At 46.0% G+C, this 24,261-nt stretch overlaps 1 protein-coding gene across 4 annotated transcripts in view; it reads right to left on the bottom strand.

The window, feature by feature from the left end:
- Positions 1-22,256, bottom strand: part of LOC146772632 (methanethiol oxidase-like) — a 66,389-nt gene extending 44,133 nt beyond the window's left edge. The window contains exons 1-5 of one of the 4 annotated variants that reach the window (XM_085639234.1): positions 22,118-22,256; positions 9,662-9,718; positions 7,700-7,812; positions 6,363-6,548; positions 3,956-4,076 (exon numbers count right to left, since the gene is read on the bottom strand). In XM_085639234.1, the coding sequence (XP_085495360.1) occupies positions 3,956-4,076; positions 6,363-6,548; positions 7,700-7,812; positions 9,662-9,718; positions 22,118-22,121 (481 nt within the window). In that variant the 5' untranslated portion in view covers positions 22,122-22,256. The remainder of the gene's footprint in view (positions 1-3,955; positions 4,077-6,362; positions 6,549-7,699; positions 7,813-9,661; positions 9,719-22,117) is intronic. The other 3 variants (XM_085639235.1, XM_085639236.1, XM_085639237.1) reach the window with 3 other exon arrangements.
- Positions 22,257-24,261: the final 2,005 nt, after the last annotated feature.

Raw genomic sequence — 24,261 nt, 5'->3', positions numbered from 1 at the left:
TGTATATTGTGATTGACTTATTTATTTTCCCAATCAGCAACTAAGAGAAAAAGATAAAGAAAGATATTTTCATAATTTTTACGGTGTAGAGTCGTTTTTGGAACGGATGCACGCATGGTTATTGTTTGGGTATGTTGTATGCTTAGCACGAAGCCTGATTCCTGACCACTCGAGCCAAGCTACCACAGTGTGTTCGGGGAGTCCACCACCACCCTGCGGAGTGGGAGTGGGCTGTTTCCAACATGTATGCAACAAAAAAAGTCACACTGAGTTGTGCTAAATCTTCCGAATTTACAGGACATCTCTCCTTGCAAGAAGCACCAGTACTGCTTAAGGACAGGTTTAGCAGCCATGCTTAAAAGTGTCTGCCCGGTTCAATTAAGAGTGTAACCAGGGCTTCATGTGGGATAAAAAAAACTAGGGGGGGGGGGGTCTCTCAAAGGGGCATGGCCCACGTAATTAAGGGCGTGGCTTAAAACACACCTAAGCTAAAAATCCGTGCCTAGCACAGTGGTCCGCCCCACTGGTAATTTGCTGCATCTGTCATTGCATCCAGATATATGATACAACAAGCAACATTACACCTACAAACCAGTACTATTGGTTTGTCAGTGCTTGTTAGAGGCATAAAATAAATAAGCAACAACTAGGACTTTGTTGTATATAATACTGAAAATGCTTCAGTTATGAAATGATGAGACTGTGAAAGATCTACAAAGAGTCTCTTCAAAGTTACCTCAAAGGCATTGTAGAGTGGTACTGCTGCAGAGGGTGAGAAAGCAAAAGACACACAATTGATGGACGGAATGCAGAACAAATCAAAACATTCACCCCCAGTCAAGAGATCTGGGTTAAATCCATCATTCTTTTGCTCACCATGCCACCGCACTTTAGACCTGGCCATATCCAAATCAGTCTTAACCCTGTGCCTCATGGGAACAGTCCAGCACGAACTGCCAAGCTAGGTCCTCCCTGGACCGGAAACAAGCATCCTAGGACCGGTTTCGACGTCTGGGCATACCTGGTGCACTTAGGGCGAAAAAGTAAAAGACACACAATTGATGGACGGAATGAAGAACAAATCAAAACAATCACCCCCAGTCAAGAGATCTGGGTTAAATCCATCCAGCAGAGGGTGAGGGCAGAAATCGAGACCCCGATAGGGACCCATCTCAGCATCTGCTTTTTAGAACTGCCGGAGCTGAGGACCCGGACCACGTAAAGCCCTGAGTGTAGCAAACAATGAGAAATGCTGCCCCTGTCCAAATAAAAGAATAGATAGCATTCCTGCAGTCAAGGGTCTCTTTTGACCAATAAATAAAAGTTGTAGAAGGCTAATTATGTCTACTTTATTGCATCATTAAAGGTACAGGCCCTGCTCTGGTATAATGGTGGTAATTCCTGTGATGCGTAAGGGACTCATTTGAGCGGTTTACTGTCAGGCCTTGCCCAATAGTGAAAATTCTTAGAATATTGTGCATATCCTTGTCATTTAATACTTACGCCTGGCATGATGCCCCCTCTAGCACAATAGTGGTAATTCTAGACATAATATGGGTAAAAATTGCATGATGGTGCCCATCCTTGGCATAATGGTGGTAGAAACACTTGACACATAACCTACATTGCTTTAATATATTGCAATATGTGCAAGTGAAACAAGATTTGCCCTCATGTGAGACACCGGTATTTGGGGATAGAACTTGTATTTTCAGGAGAAAAAAAATACAAAGCGAGTATCTCAGGACAAACTAGTCTCATGAACATATCATGCTTTTTTGGGACATTTGAGGACACTGCAGATTTGGTAGCAAAGTGTGCATATTTTAATAACTTCACAAGCTGATGCTTGAGGGCAAAATAGTTGGAATACATGCTCTGTTTGAGATACTGTCCCTTCTTATTTCATGACTGGTGGATGTTTTTCATCATATACGTTGAATAGCCTTTTTATCATATTACTGCTTTTTTATGCCTGCAGCTCTATGATGTATAATGGAAGTGCACCTATAGGACTCCTTAAGATGTGTCTCCCTCTTCTTTCTACAGCCTGTCAAAATAAGTTCTGTGTATTCTCATTTTTCCACACTGGCCCTTTAAAGTAGATAGTCCAATAGTAAGATTGACAACTTACATGAAACGTGCCGAATGAAAAAAGGTAGAATGTGGATTGCAGAAGTGAAAGAAGGTACTATCTATGTTTTGAAAATTAATACATCACATTACATTTTATATCTAGAATTTTTGAATGTCTAATATCTATCTCTTTTTACAGAATGTTTAGTGTAATAATGCACAATTTTGCCTCCGTTTCAAAACTTTTTTGTTTTCTTTAAGAGTAAACCCCAAACACCTTTGTTGAGGGCCAGGCTTGCTTGGAACACATAGAATTTGGTCTATTCCATAAGTACCCATTCAGGAGCTAAGCCTTGTTTTTAGCAAATGTAAGTGCAAAGTATGAGCTAAATTCACTAGTTGACCACATTTTGCAATTGAAAGAGGAGAGCACCCACTCCTTCAAACACCTCTGGAGGAATTATGGATCGCACCCTTCCCTCCCCCGTTTGCGATTTGTAGCGAATACTTGTTCCCCAACCACTAGTAGGCTTTTCCCGCAGCCACTCTTCACAGCTGTCCTTCATGTCACTCCATTTTGAAAGTTCAGGACCTGGGATGCACCTTGGCATATCACACACATGGAGATGACGGACGGAGCGCTGACACTTTTCAGACACTCACCCCCAGTCACAGACCTGGGTTGAATCCATCATCATTCTTTAGCTCACTTCTCCACCCCAGTTTGGACCCAGCCATATGCAAATCAGTCTTGACCCTGCGCCTCATGAGAATGGTCCAGCCCAAACTGCCAAGCCAGGTCTTCCCTGGGCTGGAAACACACATCCTGGGAAGGGTATTGGGGCATCACCCCTCATCAGCCAGGCTAGCTTGAATCCAGTGGCACCTTGACATCCCTTGTGGAGCATTGGCAGAGCCCTACTGGGAAGTGCTGGAATTGTCCTGTTAGTAATGTAACATGAGGGATGAAGAGTGCCTGCACTGTTATATGAAGTGTGTTTGTGCTCAGACCTGAAGTGCTGGTACAGCCCCCTCAGTGCATCATACCTAATGATAATTTCTGATTTTGGCCTATTTGACGTAAAATAGCACTGTGGAGTGTGCAGGCATTATCCCATTAGGCACATAGAAACTCCCGTGAAGGGGTGCCACTACCATCCAATTAGAAATATAGCAACCCTACTGTGAAGCTACTGCATTGTCCCTTTAAAAATACTGCAGCTCGGCGAGCCGCTACTGCACTACCCCTTCAAAAATATTGCACCCATGTTAAGAATTGCCTCAAACACAAAAGGTGATGGGAGGAATGTTTGCAATATGTCTAACCACTAGCAATTGTCAAGGTTGGCATTCCAACCCATCCATCTTTTACCCACCATGCCACATCAGTTTGGACCCAGCCATATGCAAATTAGTCTTGAGCCTGCGCCAATGGGAACAGTCCAGCCTGAACTGCCAGGGCAGGTCCTCCCATTTTGTGTTCCAGTTCATGGCTGGGCCCTTCCTACTGCAAGCATTCCTCCCATCACCTTTTGTGTGTTTGATGCTTAGAATTGCCATCACTTTTTCTAAAGTGCAATAGAGCAAGACACTCAGAATCCTGCCCTATGTGGCCTACCAATTGGACTGTTAATACTTTGGACTGACACAGTCAATTTCTACTTCAAGTAACACCAAATGAACAGTGTCTCAGTTCTTTGATGCGGGCTGTTGATGCTAGGTCAAGCTCTGACCTCTGTTTTTGGGGTAACATGGAGTACATATGCTACTGGTCACAGCACCTTGAAAGGAAAGACGGCGGCGATCTGTGAAATGAGTGGCCAGCAGATGCCCGCTCTTTGCTGACAGTCTTAATACCCTAAGGGCAGGTGGTTGGTACCTTTGGGTTTGCCGGATGGATCTGCCATGGAGCTGATCATGACCTCGCCGCTGCCCAGACAGTGCAGGGAATGAAGAATCGCCTGGTTGCTCTTGACGTAGACTTCAGTAGGTTCGATTGCCTATGGATAAGAATCGCAGAAAGTCATTCCTGAAGGTCTTCGATGTCCAAGCTTACCCTTTCTCCCAGTGGCCACTGCCTGCCTCTGTCCATCTTGCCCTAGCTCGTGGTGGCAATGTTCCTATCTTTGCGATAGAATTAGTAAAAGAATCACCACTTTGCCCCATGTCCCCTTTTTAACGATTCCGTTTGTAACAAGACTATCAACATTTTAATAAATCCATTGTTGATGGGATTGTGGAGGCAGAGCAATCTTCAAACGGTAGATCCTTCCTTATTAAGTTTTTTAAAAAATTGCTTAAAGTAACTTTTAAAAAAAACTTCAATTTAGATGGTGCAGAAGTTCATCAAAATATATCCGGCGAGGTAAAACATTATGAAATCAATATTCCGTTAGAGCTCATTTTCTTTTTTTTTTTTGTAACAAAGGCTACCTGGAAAAGAGTGGCAGCCCTAAGGGACGACAAAACACCAAGAGCAAAGAGTCTTAGGACCTTCTGGGGCTACTTCAGAAATCTCATCACCAGAGTGGGGACAGATCATTTATTATAAAGAAGAATCTTTAGATTCCCCAATTAGGCATCTCTGACTCAAGCTATTTTCTGGAAACCTTTTTGGATAAACCATCAGGAAGATGAATAAATATTTCCAGATAAAATTTCAGTAAAAAGGGAACCAGTCTTCGAGCTTCTGTAATTCTACTGATCATTCATTTTACAGTTATTTATTTTTATATTTTTCTCAAAATCCTCGAAGATCTACCTGCGCACTCCCAGGTTCCCACACCATTTTCTGTACCTCACTGCCCAAACTGCATTGTCGTTTTTATATCTTGTCCTGTCTAATGCGTTACCTTGAAATTGCTCAACTGAGGTTGTTTTTTTTTCCTCACGCCTTTCGTTCATATCTCCCACTTCCTCTCCCAATTTTCCTAAAAAATTGAAATAGTTAATATGTTGCCTTCACTGCAGACGTATCCTGGTTTTAACAGTTCCAACTAGTTAACAGCTTTTGGTAAAGTATATTCTTCTCCATGGGATTTTATAATTTGGATTTTTATTTCTATTTTCTATTATGAATGCATCACACATTTCTAATTTATTAATATGTACTTGTGCTCTGCTATTAATAAACATCATTCATATTAAATGAGCAGTAGACAGTTCAGAATAGTTGTGGGTGATGGACCTAATCTTGGTAATGGATATAGAGGAAGGCGTGTGTGGTCATATTGAAACATTTAGACACAGAAGAAGGACTATGCTCAGGGAGCTAAGATAGACTAAACACAACAAGTAGTTCTCCTTTATTTTATCGTGGAGCTGAAATCTACAAGGACTGCAAGCAGTACTTGTTTATGCTGCTTTGGGCAGTTTGTAGTATGTTTCTTTTGAGGTTAATGTCATTGAAAATGTCAAAAGAAGAAAAGAAAACATTGTAAAAACTGTTGTGTCTCGGAGTCCTGTATTGTTGCATGCTCTTTTTGAGTAGAGTTATTGTGTGCAGACGTGCATATACTGCAGAGTTTTGGACTGTAGCCTTCTTGTGCACTACTTAGGGTGCATCTACACAAAGGCAGGCTATGTGTTTCATTGAGCACGTAATTCATTCTTCAGCGGGGGACTAGTGTGAAATTCAGGTGGGTCCTAAGCTCTGAGGGGGGTGGTAGGCTGTCCTGTTGCCTGGCTGGCTATGAGATATGTTTCTGTCTTACACAATGGAATGCAGGATCACATTATCACTTGTGGGGTGGCTAATGTAAGGTGGAGTGTGTAATGTTCTGTTATTTCTCTAAGGTGTGTATCTTTATCGAAGGTTGCACATCGCAGGGCACTTCGAGTGGCTTTATATGCCGTTCGAGTTGTTCTGTTGTTCTGAGTGGATGGGTCTACTTCTCTGGTTGTTCTGTTGTTTTTATTAAGGCTTGTAGCTTTATAGATCATTGCACAATGCATTCCACTTTGAATAGGTATGTGCTATAACTTTTTGCATGCCTATGCCATTTGATATTGTTCATGTGTTTCCCTTGATCTAGGTGTGTACCATTGAAGCTAGTTATATGCCATATAGCACTGTGAGTGGTTATGTGTTTGCCTGTTCAAAAAGGGGCTACAGTCTTTGGTTTTGCATTCAACTATCTCTCTTTTAGCCTATCAGCATGCATGCTCAATGATTGAAATCAATAATCTTCCATTTGAGGGCCTGCTGTAGAGGCCATATCAAAGAGTTATGTGACCTGACCTACAGCAGTAACAAAGGTTACATTTACCAGGTGGAGCATACGCACCTTGTGCAGTTTGGGAGCCCGTGGATCTATGCCCACATCAACAATGTAAATTCGTGACGAGAACAAGCTAAGCAAAACCAGGCGGTCCCGCTTCTTGGTGGAGTCACCATAGCAACTGCTGCAGGCATTCCAACCAAGATGGTGAAGCTCATCATTCATGTTGGGCATCGGCAGGCGGTGGATGATCTGTGGGTGGAAGATAAATCACTGAACTTCAAGAGCTTGTTACCTTAGGCATGCGTTAAAGAATCCCAGTATCCCAAGGCTGTGGCAGAGACAGAGTAGACTAGAGGAAGTCTCACAACATTTCTGATTGGCCCAGCTTTCTGAAAAGTCCCTAGCGGCTTTTAAGGAACACAGATTGTTGGGATGTCACAATTCCCCTATAAGCCAGCTTCTAGACTGTACGCAGAGTAGGTATGCAGGAGATTATTAGAGCAAGCACTGGGCTTTTAAAGACAAAACTGTCATGAAGGACAGTCATGTCCTTGTCATGAGTGGCTTCCATGTGATTTGACCTCCCTGTGCTTACTCCACTGGGAAAATATTTCTAAGGCAGCCGCAAATTTGTATAAAAAGCAAACCATAGAATTAGCGGGATCTTGTCCTGGAAAGTTAAATATTGTTAACAAACAGAATCATTTAGCTAACAATTTCAACCTCTTTTAAAAAGTATAAAGATTTTAGGTATTTCAGTAAATTCCCTCTTTTAAAATGTTTATGATATTCATTATGAAGTTTGACAACTTTTATAAATAGTATTTAACAGATATTTTAATAATATTACAAACACTTTAACAAAGTTTGGAGTTGTTAATTGACATGTTTAAACATTACTTGCAATTTCAATATCACTTTCTATTAAAATTAAAACCCCTTCTTTAACCAAGAGGTAGTATTATTCTGAGATAAAATTCTGATTTTGGATCATTTATTTCCTATTAATACACTACAGTAAAACCTCTTCACCTTTATCGTTTATACAAAGATTGTTTCTCACCTACTGATAGGCAGAGGCAGCATAGCTCATAATTCTGCATATCACTTACTAACTTCTGTTTCACTCAAGATTTGTTTTTAAAGTCTAAACAGCTTCATCTGTTTCAAATAGTCTGGCAAAACATTTCATTAATTGGATGAAAAATGTAATGTTTTTCAGAAAAATTTAGAATTCCTTTACAAATAGCCAAAGGAATCTATGGTCATATCTGCATCGGACAGACAGGTAATAAGTCATAGATGTCCTTCAAGTCTAGCTGAACTTGGAATTTCAGAAGACTATCTGGTCCTAGGTCTTTTACAGTTGCGTGAAAGACCCGGATACATTAGCACTGTACCTGGCTGTAGGTTGGAGATTTAGGGTCCACATCCACTGTGGAGAGATAGTCCGGCTTGTTGATGCCGGTGTTGTTATAGATGCAGGACACATAGATTAGATCCTCCCTGGGAGCTATTGGGAGAAAACAACAATTATCACAGACCTATCGTTATCATAAAATTCCCGCGTTTGGAACCATAGCAATGCAAGATTGATCACCCATCATAAACAAAGGAAAAAAACAAACTGACCAAAAGACAAAAACACCAGAGGTCAGGGATCTACACCTGGGGTCATAGCCTTGATTAGCATCACTGAAAAAGATTGTAGAAGACCAACATATTTGAGGAGATTTTTGACTCATTGGCAACACCCCCTCCAAGGAGGGACAACGCCTCTTTAGTAGAAATATAGTTCCCACTAGCTGTTCATTCGTCCTGCAAGTTTTAGGTTATTTAGTGCTACTAACAGGTCTTTAGCAGCACATTCAGTGCCGTAAAAAAAAAGATTAAATACTACAACTTTATTACTAACATTAAACAATTATACATTTGTTATCTATTTTGTATAAGTATTTTTGCCCTAAGAAACAAATACATTGAAATAGGAACATGGGGCCTGTGCTTTGTACCTTTGTGAGAATGGTTTATAAAATATAATGGAAAAGCACACTTAGGGCCTCATTTAACGTTTGCTATTTGGCGTGATAAAACCACACCCAATATTTACTGATATTGCAAGCTGCTGTATTTTGCGGGTGCAGTTTACCTCACAGTTTTGATTTGTGATCCTCAGTATGGGGGATACACACTAATATCTAATGTAGCATCCCTTTCTGAAGTTTGCAAACTTAGAAAGTTTGCTTTCTACCTGCAAAATCTTGACTTGTCTGGCTTGATGAGAGCTGTGTAAATAAAACATGCTGGTGTGGCAAATTCTGCAAAACATCAAATCCTGATTCATGAGCAAACCCATTTGTGCCAAAATCCAGATATGAAAGATATATATTATTGAGTCTCTTATTGATGGTAAAGGCAACTTTATGTTTACCTTAGAATAGATTATTTAAATTCTTTTAATAAGCAATCACTATAAAACATGTTTTTGGTTCTTGAATCAAGAGGGAAAATCTAAAAAAATAACTCTCCAAATTAAATTTGTTTTCCCGCTTGATTTCGATTAGAATTGCAAATCCTTTTTTACTCTCAAAAGTGATGCACTTTTGTAGTTGGCTGGGAAAGTTTTTGTTCAAGAATGGGTATGGTTATCTGGTGAATTGTTTTAGGCAGCTGATTTTTTTCCCCAGAACCGATTCATTTTTGTAGCAAATATTTTTTAGCAACCAGGTTTAATTTGTTAGCAAAACTATTCAACGTTTGTAACAAATGGATTTATTTTTTAGCAAATGAATTTGTTTTTGATCAAATTTACTACATTTTCAAGAATCACATTTATTTCTGAATCTGTTTTTATGTTAACATTGTTTTTTTCTAGAAATACTTAAATGTTTGTTTGTTGTTGTTACAAATGAGGCATTAAAATAACTTGTATTTTAGTAGAAACAAATAATTGTTAAAGAATTGATGACTTTAGTTGGATTTTTCTATGAAGCATTTATATTTGAGAATAGAGTCTCCATTTTGACTAAACAATTTTTGTGATTAATAGGTTTTTTGCGATGAATAGATTAGTAAAATATTCCCTTTCATGTTCTTGCAGCAAATATATTTTAAAAATATAAATATGAATTATAGGACAAAGCTCATACAGTTCACTTAGCAGCAATTTTGATTTTCCAATCTTAGTAATCATCCTCCAAGAAAACAAACTTTTTCACAGAAAAGATGGGAAATAAATGTAATCAAGTTACAGTTTTGAAAATTTCCATATGTGATTGTAATTTATGATGTTGAAGGTAAGAAATGTTATTCTGTCCTGTAAAAGTTGTTCACAAAGTCTAGATAATAAATGATCTCACTACCTTTCATTGCATCCAGTGGAGTCTTGTAACCGGGACCACATGCTCCGCACTTGGCTTCTGAGGAAAGAAAAAGAGAAAACAAGACCAATATTTAACTTCAGCAACACATTTCAGTCTTCTGAAATGAACCTACATCACCTTAAGAGCCTGAACTACTTTAAGAGTCTACCCTGGATGGTGGGCTTTTCACAAATGCTGTCGCTCACTCAGAATAAAAAGAGGTCATCATGGGGAGTCCCTGATAACATCACAAGGAGATGGTATATAGTGGCTAAAGTGTTGGCCACTTTGGTACTATTCCTGGCTTCTGCATTTGACCACTTTAGGGGCAAGTTATTTCACATCCTTGCGACCCGGTTCCTATCACTGCATGCATTTGGAAGCCTGATGAAGTTTACTACTGATTTGTAAATTATCACTTTTTGCTTCCATGATTCTAAACAAATCAGTAGTCAGGCTCACATTAGATGCAATTACTTGACAGCGGAAGACAGACATTTCACAAATATGTTTAATATTCATAGATGAGTGGGGAGGAGCTTAGCGCGCGATCAAGATGGCCGCGTGAGCCTAGAGCTCCCGAGACCCTCGCTCCCTCCGGCATCTATCCTGTCTATTATCCTGTACTTGATGCCCGGACTATTGGAGAGGATCTGCTGCTGAGGCGGGAACCGTTGTCCGGGTCGAAATCGCCCACCGGAGACCGAAGATATACTGCCTGGAAGTTTGGGGCCTAATCCCCGCACGGTGCCCGGGACTTGCGTTGGCACAGTGCCCGTGCCCTAATTGAACAACAGCGGCCTGGACGGGGAGGTGTCGTCGGAGGTGGAGGGGACTTCACTTTCGCTTTCGATTTCGCCTTCCAGTCTCAAGGGCGCCCGGGACGGGGCGTGCGCGGCGCCAGCCACTGGTTGCATGCCCATTTACCCTGTACGGGCCTGGAGATTGTCTACACGGTGGATTGAGATGTCGACCAGGTCGGACGCCGAAAAGCTGAAGCCCAAGAACACCAGGCGGGGCACCTCCACCCAGGCTAATACCATGGACCGCTATGCCCATCAGAGGGGGTCCCCGGGAGAATCGGGCCCGACGTCGGAAGCCTCGAAGGACGCGGCGTCCCCCTCCACAGAATTAACCCTGCAGGACATCATGGGGGCCATCGAAGGGATGAAGTCCTCGATTGGGCAGCAATTCGAGACCCTGGCACAAAAAGTAGATGCCATATCGATAGATGTCAACCTGGTTCGGGCCGACCTCGGCAAAACTAATGAGCGGGTTCAGTCCTTGGACCTCAAGACTGCCGGCCTCCTAGGCGATGTCTCCGGCCTCCAGCAGGAAGTCCGTACTCTCCGGGCAGCAAATGATCACTTCGCCCGCCGGCTGGAGGACTTCGAAGGCCGTGCTAGGCGCAACAACGTCCGCATCATTGGGGTCCCGGAAAATTCGGAGGAGCAGTCGGTGGACCTGTTCGTGGAGGACCTGGTGGTGAACCATCTGGCACCCAAAGGCCTTAGCAAGTTCTTCACCGTCGAACGGGCCCACAGAGTTCCTGGCGGGAGGCCTAAGGTGGGGGCCCCACCAAGGCCGATTGTTGCCCGGATCTTTAATTTCAGGGATCGAGATGCCATACTACAAGCATCGCGGATGGCCGGCCCGCTCCCATTCCAGAACACTACTGTAAGCTTTTATCCGGACTTCACCCAGATGGTGCAAAAGCAGCGGCAAGGCTTCATGGCGGTCAAGAGGAGACTGCGTGAGATGGGACTAAAATATGCCATGCTTTTCCCTGCAAGGTTGCGGGTGGTGTTCGAAGAGCAAACTTTCTTTTTTGAGGCACCCGACATGGTCGGAGACTGGTTGGACACTCTGCCCCAAGGGCGGCATGGCGTGGAACGCTCTGGTGGCGCTGATGGTGCCGGTGACGAACATTGACCCGGGACTTAAGTACCACGACTCCGATCCCTCCGGGAGGTTGATAGTCCGGGGGGTGGCGGGGGCGGTAGGGGAGCTTTTCCTCCTCTGGGGTTCTTTCCGTAGACTAGTTTTATAAGGGGCGACAGGCACACTGCAAGTTGGGGGGCACTTTAGAGCTTACGCAGGGGTGCAGGGTGGGGGGTGGGTGGGGTTTGTTGTTGGGGTTGTTGTTGTTTTTGGTTTTGCAAGGCGTCATGATGCAAGCTCCTGTGGTTCGGGTCGGGTTCCACGTGGGTGGTGGTGGTCTCCTTACATGCTGGGATGGGGGGTAGGGGCCTCAAAATACTCAGTTGGAATGTGAATGGCCTGGGGGATCGTATTAAGCGTGGGATTGTACTGCAATTTCTGAAGAGATGTGCCCCTGATATTGTCCTCTTGCAAGAGACGCACTTGATTGGCAACACGTGCCATGCACTCAATCGTAAAGGCTATAAGTTTGTTGCGCATTCCGGGTTCACCTCGGGTTCCAGAGGGGCGGGAATACTAGTCAGGTCCTCTCTCCCATTTGAGGTTGACTCTACTACTGTAGACGATAGGGGGCGCTTCGCGGCAGTAGCGGGACGGTGGGAGGGCAGGACGCTGGTTCTGGTGTCGGTTTATGTCCCCCCTGCATTGCAGCCCACTACCCTAGCGGACTTAGAGAGGACATTACTGGGTCTCCCAGAGGGCGTGTTGGTGGTGGGTGGTGACTTTAATGCGGTCGGTTCAGGCCTGCTTGACAGACACCCGCAGAGGATTTCGGGGGGGGCTCAGAAGTGGCTTCCTGATTTCATAGACACCCTAGGGCTGGTTGATTGTTGGAGAATGTTGCATCCCACACAACGGCAGTACACTTTCCACTCAGGTGCGCACGGCAGTCTCTCTAGAATTGATTACGTCCTTACTTTGGCCGCGCACGCTTCTGGTGTCTCTGAGGCCAGGCACATGGCACGAGGTATTTCTGACCATTCTCCGGTGTGGATCTGTATGGATGTTGCCAGAGGAGTGTGTGGTAGGGTGGCCCCAATTAACCCGTGGCATCTCAGAGACCCTGTGACTCGTAGTGCGGTACTTAAGGCGATCGACCGTTATTTTCGAGAAAACCTCGGTTCGGTCACGTCGGCGGTGTCCTTGTGGGAAGCATTCAAAACCGTGATTCGGGGTGAGGCCCTCTCCTTGATTACAGCGGCCAAGCGTCGGAGGGACGCGGAGGTCGCCCAGCTTGAGGCGGAGATCGCAGACCTAGGGCTGGCCCTGGGGGGTGAGGTCACGGAGGAGGCGCTGCACGAATTGAGCCTTAAGCAATCGGAGTACAGGGCCCTCGTGACTGACACAGCCAAGGCTCTGAGTAGGGAACAGCGGGGCCGTCTGTACGACGTCGGGGACAAGGCCGGGAAATTGATAGCGTGGCTGGACAAGAAGGAGAGGGTCAATCGAGTGGTGCCGGACCTAGTGACGGAGGCTGGCGCCCTGGTCACGGAGCCGGAGGACATAGTCCAGTGCTTTGCGGACCACTTCCGCACGGTCTATACATCCGTGTCGGACAGGCCTGTGGAGGACTCATGTGCACTCCTGCGCGATCTCGCCCTGCCTTGCCTCTCCGACGTGGACAGGGACGACCTTGATGGCGACATCACGGTCGATGAGATCGCGGGGGCGATCCGTTCTTTGCGTCCGGGCAAGGCCTCGGGTCCGAATGGCCTGCCCATTGAGCTCTACAAACTCCAGCCGGACAAGATCGCTCCGCATTTACGAGCCATGTTTGTGGAGGCGCGGGCGACGGGTTCCCTCCCGCTCGACCAGCGCCTGGCAATGATCGTGGTCATCCATAAAGATGGCAAGCCCAGAGACAGGTGCAGCTCATACCGGCCGATCTCGCTCCTTAACGCTGAGCCTAAGATCCTTGCTAAAATCCTCGCAAACCGGCTAGTCGGGGTGATCGGTGACCTGATCCACCCCGACCAATCTGGATTCATCCCACATCGGAATACTGCGTTGAATCTTAGGCGCATTCATGGTGTGATCGCAAGGGTCGGGACGATGCGGGAACCGGCCGTGGTGGCGGCGCTCGACGCAACGATGGCATTTGACACGGTTGAGTGGGCATATTTGTGGGCCGCGCTCGCGAAGTTCGGCTTCGGGCCCGGATTTGTGGGCTGGGTGAGGCTCTTATACGAAGGACCTCTCGCCAAAGTTGCGGTTAACGGGAGGGCCTCCAATCCCTTCGACTTGGGAAGGGGTACCAGGCAGGGTTGTCCCCTCTCGCCGCTGTTGTTCGCTCTCGCCCTTGAGCCGCTAGCGGCATGGATACGGTGGCACCCAGACGTGAGGGGGATTCGCTGGTCCCCCGACCACGAGGACCGCATTTCCCTCTATGCCGACGACATTCTGCTCTATCTTACCTCACCCCGGAAGTCCCTTATAGTAGTCTGCGACATCTTGACTTCCTTCGGGAGGAACTCGGGGCTCACCATCAACTGGGGTAAGTCATATCTATACGCCCTGTGTGGAGACGCTCCGGTTCCCCCGCGGAATTGCCCGATCCAGATCGCCCGGGAGGGCTTTCAGTATCTTGGGATCTATATTTCAGCCGACCCCACGGTACGATATGAGCGAAACTTGCTCCCTCCGCTGGCGCGCCTGCGGCGGGACGTGGCAGGCTGGAGGCGGCTGCCGCTTTCCCTCCTCGGTCGTGCGGCGCTCTTTAAAATGATGTCGCTTCCCCGCTTTCTCTACGCCCTGCAGAACACCCAGGAGCTGGTCCCGGCCAGTTACTTTCGGGAGGTGGAGAGTCTACAGCGTTCGCTGCTGTGGGACGGCCGCCCGCGTATAGCGATAGCCAAACTAACTCTCCCTTGGTATGACGGTGGTATCGCGCTTCCCGACATCCGGAGATACTATTGGGCCTCCCAACTGTGCGCAGTCAACCACGGAGTCTACGGTCCTGCGCTTAGCCCCGGCTTCGAAATGGACCGGTGGTTGTTGCGGGGTGGTGGCTATTATAGAGCACTCTATTCAAGGGCCCCGGCTGGATCCCTCACGGGGCCGACCGGGGTGGCGGTGCACGTGTGGAAGGCAGTCACGAACTCCCTGGGGTGGAAGGATAGACTCACACTGGCCACTCCGCTGTTTGACTCGGACATGCTGGGGAAACTCTGGAACTCTAAGGGTTTCGACAAATGGGACCTGATTGGTATCTCCAGGGTGGGGGACATGCTGTCCAAGGGACGGATTAAGTCGTTTACAGAGCTGCAGACGGAATATGCGCTAGAGGGCACGGAATACTTCCGGTACGCGCAGGTACGTCATGCGCTGCGGTCGGTCCTCGTTGAGGGGGAGAAGGTGCCTGAATCCTCCCCGTTGGAGGACCGGATCTTGGACGGCCATGTGCCGGAGAGCACAATCTCTCTCATTTACAAGAAGCTGGTGAACGTCCGTACCGATCTCCTCCTGGGGGTGCGGGACCAGTGGACTAGCGACGGTCTTGAGTTGGACGATGAGGACTGGCAGTGCGCTGTCTCCTCCCCGAAAGAGGTTGCCATCCCCGCCAGGTTGCGGCTGGTCCAGTTGAAGATACTCCACAGAGTCTATGTCACTGGTCCCCGGTTGGTCCACATGGGTTTCTCCGAGGACGGGCTGTGTAAGAGGGGCTGCGGGATGGTGGGCACCTTTCTGCACATTATATGGGAGTGTGGTGTGATTGCGGAATTGTGGAAGCAGATCCATGATGTGATGCAGGAGGTCACGGGTATTGTGTTGCACTCAGAGGCGCGGCGCTGTCTCTTGAACGTGTGGGGCCCTACAGACTACGATGCTGCGCAGACTCAATGGGTGACCCTTGGTAATATGGTGGCCAAGCGGGATATTGCACGATTGTGGGGATCCCCTAGCCCGCCCACCCTGGATGCATGGAAGGATAATATGGACTGGTGCATGTTTCGGGAGAAAACAGTGTATTGTGCACGGGGGAGGCCCAAGAAATGGCACAAGGTGTGGGGGGGGTGGAACCAGTATAGGGGGTACATCTGCCTGCCTCCGGCCACTGACCCACCAGAGGAGCACCTTTCCCCCTAGCCCCACTTCTGACTTGAGTTTTGCGGATGAAATCTGATAGAAAGTTAGTGCCTCTGCCTCTCCCTCCCCTCCACACTTGAGGGCTGTTCTGATGGTGGATATGGGGCCGCCGCATCGGTGGGATCTGGCGCGAACACATGATGTATATTGCCTTGCTTGTTATGTTCTTCTTTAAAAATCGAAACCTTTTTTCTCTCCTGCAAGACAGCTGTAGAAGATTACACATGTTGATTGACGAGCTGCCGAACCTCCGGGTTGTCGGCTGAATAGCTGTGTATCTGAAATATCCGAATAAAGGTTTTTAAAAAAAAAGAAAAAAAAAAAAAATATTCATAGATGAAATTTGCCATGTGTCGATCTCATCGGGATTTCTATATTTATTGTCTAGTTTTGTTTACTGTTTTGATTGGTGCTCACCTTGCTTGGTTGGAGTAGTTGAAGGAAGCTAGAAGGGATGCATAGCATGGAAAAGGGGGGAATGAGTTGAGGAATGAGAGGTCACATTGTGGTCATTTGATAGGTGTGCAGAGGCCACACGCGGTGGAAGAAGTATGTTTTCAGTCCTTTCTAGAGTTTATCCTCAATGTGGCTTGTACCTGACATGGTTAATGGAGAGTCAGGCAATGGAAGACAACCTTAGGTGTTGGGTTGCGTGATGTTCTGCAATTCCTTGAATTCGCCCTCTGGTGAACACACATTGTGGGTTTCTGTACGAGACACTGGTGCCAGATTTACTGGTGCAAAGCAAATCACCCAGTGCTAAATTTGTGCTGGTGTACTGACACCTTTCAGATTTTGTAACCCCCAGCTCATATTTACAATAGTCCCCCACATGGTAGCGCTGTCAGACTACTTTTAGTAAAGCATATGAGGAAAGTGTATAAAAAAATCAATATATATTGTACAAATGATACTAGGGTGCTCAGGCCATTCTTACATCTTAGGGTCACCTAGTACAGTCCATACTGTCATATGTAGAGGACTGTAACAGTAAGTAAGTGTTGTGGGCACCAGCGTTTTACAGCTCTGGAAGGGACCGTAGGTGGTGAAAGTGTAGTGGCCTCCAAAGAAATAGCTTGTGCCCTGTCACTTATTATTTTACAGATTAGGCACTGACATTGACTCAAAGTCTTGCAAGAGTATTTACTATTCCATCTAGGGGCGTTACTGGGGCATTATAGGGGTGGATCAGTGCAAATGCCCTTAGAATTTTACGCAAACACAATCCACTAAGATAGATAGACCAGGCTTTGTGTCAAAAACGAACACCCCCTTGGTGCAGGTACTAACAAGAAGAAATGTGTTTATTTCTTAAAAAACCCTCACAATGCATGTTAGTTGCAGTTCATATTGTGCATCCAGTGTATGAGTTCCTTGTGAGTTTGCCTAGGCTCGGGAAGTTGTATGAGAATGTATTAATTCAAGTACAAATCCTTTGCTAGACAGTGTACACTGACCTCTGCACCATGGTACAAGGCTGTGCATCGCACAAGGCATCCTGTCTGAGTGCCAGCAGAAGGTAGGACAGGAGCCGCAAGGCAATCTTAGCAGGTCTGGCTCCGCCCTGTTTATACCCTCACCCAAGGCATCCAATTTCAGTTGGAGAAAAAAAATTAGTAAATCTCGCCCTTGGTCTCCAACTCAACTGGAAGAGTTGGCAGTGCAGCCAACTTCACAGCGGTGGTCGGCACAGGCAAACATGGCGGAGCGGGGCAGGGCGCGGCAGGGGGTAAAGTCGACAGACGACGGAATAGGTGTTATTTATTTATTTAATTATATCTATTCCGTCGTCTGTCGACTTCCCCCCGCTCCCACCATGCCCCGCTGCGTTTTCCTGTGCCGGCCACCGCTGCAACTTCAAAAGGAAGATGGGCTCCAGTCATTTAAAAAAAGATGAGCCTTGATCTTGGTGCCCGACTTAACTTGTTTTTTAAATACATTTTTATTGCCATTTCATCAGAGTTGTCAAACATCCATTAATTTGTATCTGCTTTCTGGAGTGACATACTGAACTTGTGGTTCATAGATAGCTTTGTGTCCAGTCACTCTCAAGATGGTGGACTGGTAAATCAATGCACGCCCAATGAAAGAATGTGAGATCCAGGCAGCAGAATCCAAGTTGCCCCTTCATGTCACTCTAGCAGGTTCCTGCTTTAGTTCCTCCCTTTGTCACGTTTTTCCACCATTCTCTTCCTCCTTTTCCCCTTGTGTGTTTTTAACTCCCTTGCTCTGGGTCGAAATTTGATGGGGAAAAATAAGTGCCGGTCCCCACAAATTAGTGTTGGTGGACTCCACCTGCAACCACTGGCTCAAATTAAGCACCTAGAACGACAAAGTCCATGCGTACTTTGATCTAAGAGATCTCAAGAAAGCATCTGGGCAGAACAGGCAGCACCTTCTGCCTAAAATGTTTAGAAGAGTTAACCAAGTGTTGTGACGTCAAAGTGTCCAGCGTCATGGACCTTTTCTCTGCTTACCACACTGTGAAGCTGCGCTGGAGCTCACTGCTCCTGGTGTCCTTCACTGCTCCTTCCGCAGGCTTTAGATTCAGTTTCATGCCTTTTTGGCTTCTTGGGCAAATGTATTATTCCAGAGGGTAATGAAGAACATATTATAAGGCATACAAATTATTATATTTCTTCAGGGTGACACAATTGTTTACAGTAAAGAGGTTGATGATTGTGATATTGCCTTGCAGGTGATGGTCATGCAGATGTGAAACAAATGGATTGGCTCTGAAGAAAGAAGAGTGGCCATTTACAATGAGTTCACTGAATTGCTGAGGTCATGTGTTGTCTGGAGAGTTAATTGTGCCCAGGCTGAATGTGGTGAAAGCAATTGGAAAGACTCCTGAGCCTGAACACAAAGATGATGTCTGCTTGTTTTTGGTGTTGGCAAAATATTAGAGTTTCTTGAAGAATTTGGCAAGAATTTGGCAAGAATTTGACAAGAATGACAAGGAAAGAGTTGAGTCTTTTGTGGAATGAACAGTCTAAGAAAACATTCAAAGTGATCAAAGCTGGAATCAGCAAAGGGACTCAGCAGAACCATTTTGATTTGACAAAGACATTGTTGACTACGGATCCTAGCCTTAGGAAATTGGAAGCACAGCACAGATGGTAGCAAAATGGCCATGGCTTTTGCCGCAAAGGCTTTGCTGGTGAATGCTGCAGAACAAAAGGACTCTGTAATTGAGAGGAAGGCTGTGGTGTGGTGTTGGGCAACGTTGCATTTCTGATTTTTTTATAGGGCATCCAGCCTAAATTATGATCTGATTATAAAGTCCTAGTTCAAGTCTTTTCTTGCAAGGATCCTGAAAGAGCAACGCCAAGAATTGTGCAATGGTTTGCTGACATAAGAGCTTGCTGTTCCTGGGTAGAATATTTGCAGTGTTGCAAACAAGATGGCGACTGACTGTCACACCTTACAGCCTAGAAAGAGTGTGACACCAGCCTGTTCAGAGACAGCGGCCATGTGACTTTGTAAAGAGGCCATAAATCAGACAAGATGGATGAAGAACAGCACAAAAGTGGAACGATACATGGTAGGAGGGTGTCCAGACAAATCCAATGTTGGGAAAGGGGGAAGAGGATAATTTGAATATTGTGTGCGGCGGAATTCACAGATGGATGAAGGTTGCTCCATTTAAGTGAATTAGTGAAAAAATAGTATTAAAGCTCCAAAGGGTGACATGGGCAGCAGCTGGCCAGCCAGAGAAATGTACTGGTGTGCAACCATGGGGTGAATGGTAGAAGATCTGGTTAAATGTTGCAACAATGTGCAGCTAGTTAGGAGTATGAGATTGTCTAGAAGGCACTACGCAACAACTAGCTCTTTTGGGATTGGTCGAGTCTTTGATAGTGGGAGACATGTATGTACATCCTGAATCTAGTAGACTGCACGTCTGAGTGGGTAACCTTCAAGTGTACGTGTTTCGAATACTAGAATGGTGAATGGCTTCCTACAGGATGAATTCTACAGAGATGGTGTACAAGAAACTAATCAAACATAATGGTGCACAGTTTGTTCCTGAGGATATGTATGAATTTCTTAGGAGTATGAACATAGTGCACCACACAACTGTGTTATATTCACCCCAGGTGAATGGTCTTGTAGAAAGAATGAACAGGATGTTAAAGAGTGATGCGCAGATGGCACTCAGTGTGAGAGAGAATTTCAGAAAGATATTGAGGAAAACTATATGTGCTCACAGGACACCGCCCAATGCGGTCTATGTGAGGATATGTTTTGAATGTCTGAGAGGACCGATGGTGCACCCAAGCTGTCACCAATCTATTGCAGGAAAGGGAAGAGGGAAACGAAAACCACTGGGTGGCAGATTGCTAAAGGAGTGTTCATACACCAGAGCAGATAAAAAGTATGGTTTGATAGAAGAATTGTGAGAACCAGACGCTTAGAAGAAGGGTGACTGGGCTGTGACAAGGAATCCTCCAATGGCACTGATAGTGTGGCACATGATATTGCTGTACCTGCTCAAACACCTCTGTTATCACAACCAGTAATTACAAGGTGTGATCAAGTTCACACCCTTCCTTAAAAGTTGTCAAGTCAAACCTGCTGGAGTTTAACAGGGAGCAAAGGCCCGGAATTTACTGGGGCATGTGGATTTTGGTGCGGCAAGCATCAACATCACTACGTTAGGCAATCACTATCACACTCAAAACGTTTTGAAGACCTCAGTCTCGGACTTTATTTCATGTGATCATTATTGCATCTGACATGGACCACTCGTAATCAGGCTCTAAGTATGTACATACGTTTGGAACCAGCCATATACATTTTTTTGTGTTTTGGGGAATGTCGTAAGTGGCAAGGGTGTACCCAGGAGTAGGTCCCGTGCCCACTGTGCTACTGGAACCAAGGTACACCAGACTAAAGAGACCCAATCTGGGCAAAACCAGTCTTGGCTTACTTGTGTTCCAGTTCAGGGAGGACCTGGCTTGGCAGTTCGGGATGGACTGTCCCTATAGGAGTAGGGTCAAGACTGATTTGCATATGGATGGGTCCAAATTGAGGAGGCATGGTGAGCAAAGGAACAATGAGTTGGAATGCTACCCGAGCGTTTGCCAGTGGTTAAACTCTTGCAAACATTTCTCCCTTCACCTTTTGTGTGTTAAATGTTTGAGAGACCGGTTTAGCTAGTAACTGATTAAATGAAGGAGAAACTGTGCTATCAGCAATTCTATCCCATTACATAATTTATTGGCGTGGCTTTGCACATCCTAGTAGTTTGGAATTTTATAACCCAATAGTAATTTATTCTTATTGCCAGGTTTCCAACATAGTTGGTTCCCACCAGAAGACTTTTTTGTCAATGTAGGTAGCAGCACCACACTATTTCCAGTGTAGTTATCATGGCTGTAGATACCATTGCTCTTTTTTATGGCCATCCTTTTTCTTGGTCAGAAACATGCTTATCAGAGATATTGCATGGAGGCTCCAAATACTGTTCCAACCGCAAGTTGCACAAGTGAGTAGTCAGGTTGTTTTTATGCACAAAGGTTTTTAGACTCACACTCCAGATCCTACTATTTGCAGGAAAGTCCTCATGGACACTAGGCCATTGACTCACGTTGTGGAAATTCTCCAAACATTCCCGAGTCAGGTCCATAGAAAAATACCCAGTTGCATCTGGTTACTGGGCTTCCCTTGCAATAGCACCAGCCCACTCAGGATGGAGGATCTATTTCCCCAGGGAGAAATTTGACATGGGATAGCTGATGAAAATGGACTGTTTATACGGTCTACTCCTTCTTTCCAGGCCTAACAGACCCATCTACCATACCCACCTTCTTGCTCACTGCCCAGCCTATTCCGCGTTAGATCATTGCTGATTGACAGAATGACCGTTTTATTTCCAGAGAGGGTAGGCTTGAAGCTGATGGTGTGAGAGGAGCAAGTAGACATTAGGGAAGCAGAACAGAGCCCCATGCATCTCTCCTTGCCTATGAAACAAACACTGCTGCACTGAGAAGGATACAAATTCCTCTCTGGACACCCTTGTCCAGTGAAGGCTGCAACTCATTTATGCTGCTCATTCAGGTAAAGGATTTAAGGCTACCTTACGGAGGTCTTAGTTTTGTGATCACATTGTGGGCTGCAAGAATCACTGCTTTCTAAATAACATCCTATTCAGAACAATTTACACTGAAATATTTATTACTTGCCATGCTATGGAGGACTTTCAAGTAGCTGATGTCCCTGCAAACTCTGTGGCTGATTCCTGCTACAAGCCCTGGAAAGCAAACATTAGCACCACAGTGTGCACTCTACAAAAAATCAGTATCTATAATAAAATATAAAATCTCCCTGTTGAATGCATTGTGTAGAATAGATTTTAAGAATACTAAAATGAGGTTCCCACACACCCCTAGAGAAGGAATGTTGGGAGTCATGTCGTCCTCTTACCCATGTTGGTGCTGTGGGTGGATGCAGCTGGTCAGGACCAAGATCTCTACTGTAGCTTCCTAGGAACAGGTTTCCCTTCTTTGGCGTGCCGTGCACTGAGGAACACCCAGTGATTCTGAATCTTCCTCCTGTAGGACACAAGACTGATCTCTCAAAAGAGGCGGGATGTAGGTAGAGAAGGAGGGACACAGGTAAGAAGGCAGATCTGAGGGAGAGTGAAGGGTGGGGTTACTTGAAGGGTGGAGGACTAGAGGAGAAATTACAATACTAGAGTCATCAGCAAACTCAAATGATACACAATTGCTGAATGAAAAGTACCATAGCAGAAAAATCTACTCATAGTGAAATATATCAAACATAGACAATTGAGCGGCGCATGGGTTGGTGGAACACCCTGACTCGAGAGACCCCTCTTTTGAATAATGGGCGCCTGCCCGGTTTGGTGGCTCTGCAGGGCTTCCAGGGATGGGATGATATAAGTATTTCAACCCTGGGTGATGTTATGAGGGGCACGACACTCAAGTCCTTTCAGGACTTGCAGAAGGAATTCTTTATGCCCCAGTCCCAGTTCTATCGGTACCTACAATTTCGCCACGCTCTGTCCCCTAGCCTGGAAGGCCTGGAATCTCTCCCTGAATTCAGCCCGTTGGAGGCGAAAGTCTTCAAGGGGGATCTGGAGACAAAGAAGATCTCCCGGATCTATCAATCCCTGGTTACCCATTGCTCCCCCACACTTCAGAGGCTTCGGGGGGACTGGGAGGAGGACGTGGGCACGCTGGAGGAGGAGGATTGGAGGGAGGCCTTGGCGGCCCCACGGGGAACAGCCATAGCGATGCGCCTTTGCCTCATCCAGTTCAAATGTTTGCACAGGGTCTATTTTACCCGGGTTCGACTGTGGCGGGCGGGATTGATTGCCTCCCCGTAGTGTCTTCGATGTGGTCGGGAGGAGGGCACGTTTATACATACTGTCTGGCAGTGTCTATCCCTGGACCGATTTTGGAGAGGGGTGTTGCTCTGCCTCTCGGAGGTCTTGGGGTGGGAGCTCCCACGTACGCCACGGCTAGCCCTGCTCCACGTCATGGAGGGAATAGGGGGTAATGTCTACAACCGACATCTCATGCAACTGGGCCTCACATTGGCGAAATGTGATATCACCAAGGCGTGGAAGGCTCCGCGGGTCCCCTCGGTGGCCGCATGGAAGAATGGTTTGGACTTTTGTATGGGGCTAGAACAGCCCATTTTTGTAGCTAGGGGATGCCCATGCAAGCATTACAAAATATGGAAACGATGGGCGGATTACCGGGGTCTGTGGCTGGAGCCACCAGTTGTTGTGGAGGTTCCTCCATTGGGGTAATTTCTGGGGCATATGAGTCTGTGCAGGTGCAGGATGGCGGGGGATCCGGGGGTGTGTGTGTGTGTAATCATGCTACGACTCTTCTGTTCTGTATAAAGGTTGTGGACAGGACTCTGCGGACGCTGTGCGACTTCGGGGGGGCTAGGGAGGGGGGTGTTGGGTAGGGGTTTTAGTATCATTTTGTATACTTTCGTTATGCATTTAGTTGTCCCTTACAAAAGTCAATTGCTCCCGTGGTAATGTATGGTTTGATTCTGCAGTTCTCTCTGGGGTGCAGAGCCCTGCAAAGTATGCACAATTTGACAAATAAAATATGTTTTCAAAAAACATAGGCAATTGAGGATTAAGTAAGTGTAGGTTTAGCAATCATAGACTGGAGTTGCAAAGATTGGGTACAGTCAGGTTTAGAAAGCAGAGCAAATGTGGATAAGTCAACATTGCGAAGGCAGCACGTTTAACAAAAGTGCACCGTACAACTGCATGCGCTAACACGGTTTGTGCTGAAACACAGCAAATACAATCTGGATGTCCTACAGCAAAGCAGATAGTATTACCCCAGAAAGCCTCCTCCTCTTAAAAGCATAGAGGAAATTAGTGCAATCTAATAAAAAAATTTAAATGTGAAACCTACACAAAACCCACATGACCAGTCTTACCTAACTGAACAAAACAGCAACAATCTAAAACAAACATTGGCCAAGTCCATAGGTCTCGCCTACGCAAGAGCTATTGGTTTCGCCATTGTCTTTTAGCCATTTTGTACAGCAGTGTGGCTGTCGTTCAGCATGGC

The sequence above is a fragment of the Triturus cristatus genome, chromosome 12, assembly GCF_964204655.1.
Source record: "Triturus cristatus chromosome 12, aTriCri1.1, whole genome shotgun sequence".
NCBI classification, from domain to species: Eukaryota; Metazoa; Chordata; class Amphibia; order Caudata; family Salamandridae; genus Triturus; species Triturus cristatus.
This window is presented reverse-complemented; position numbering and strand designations above follow the sequence as displayed.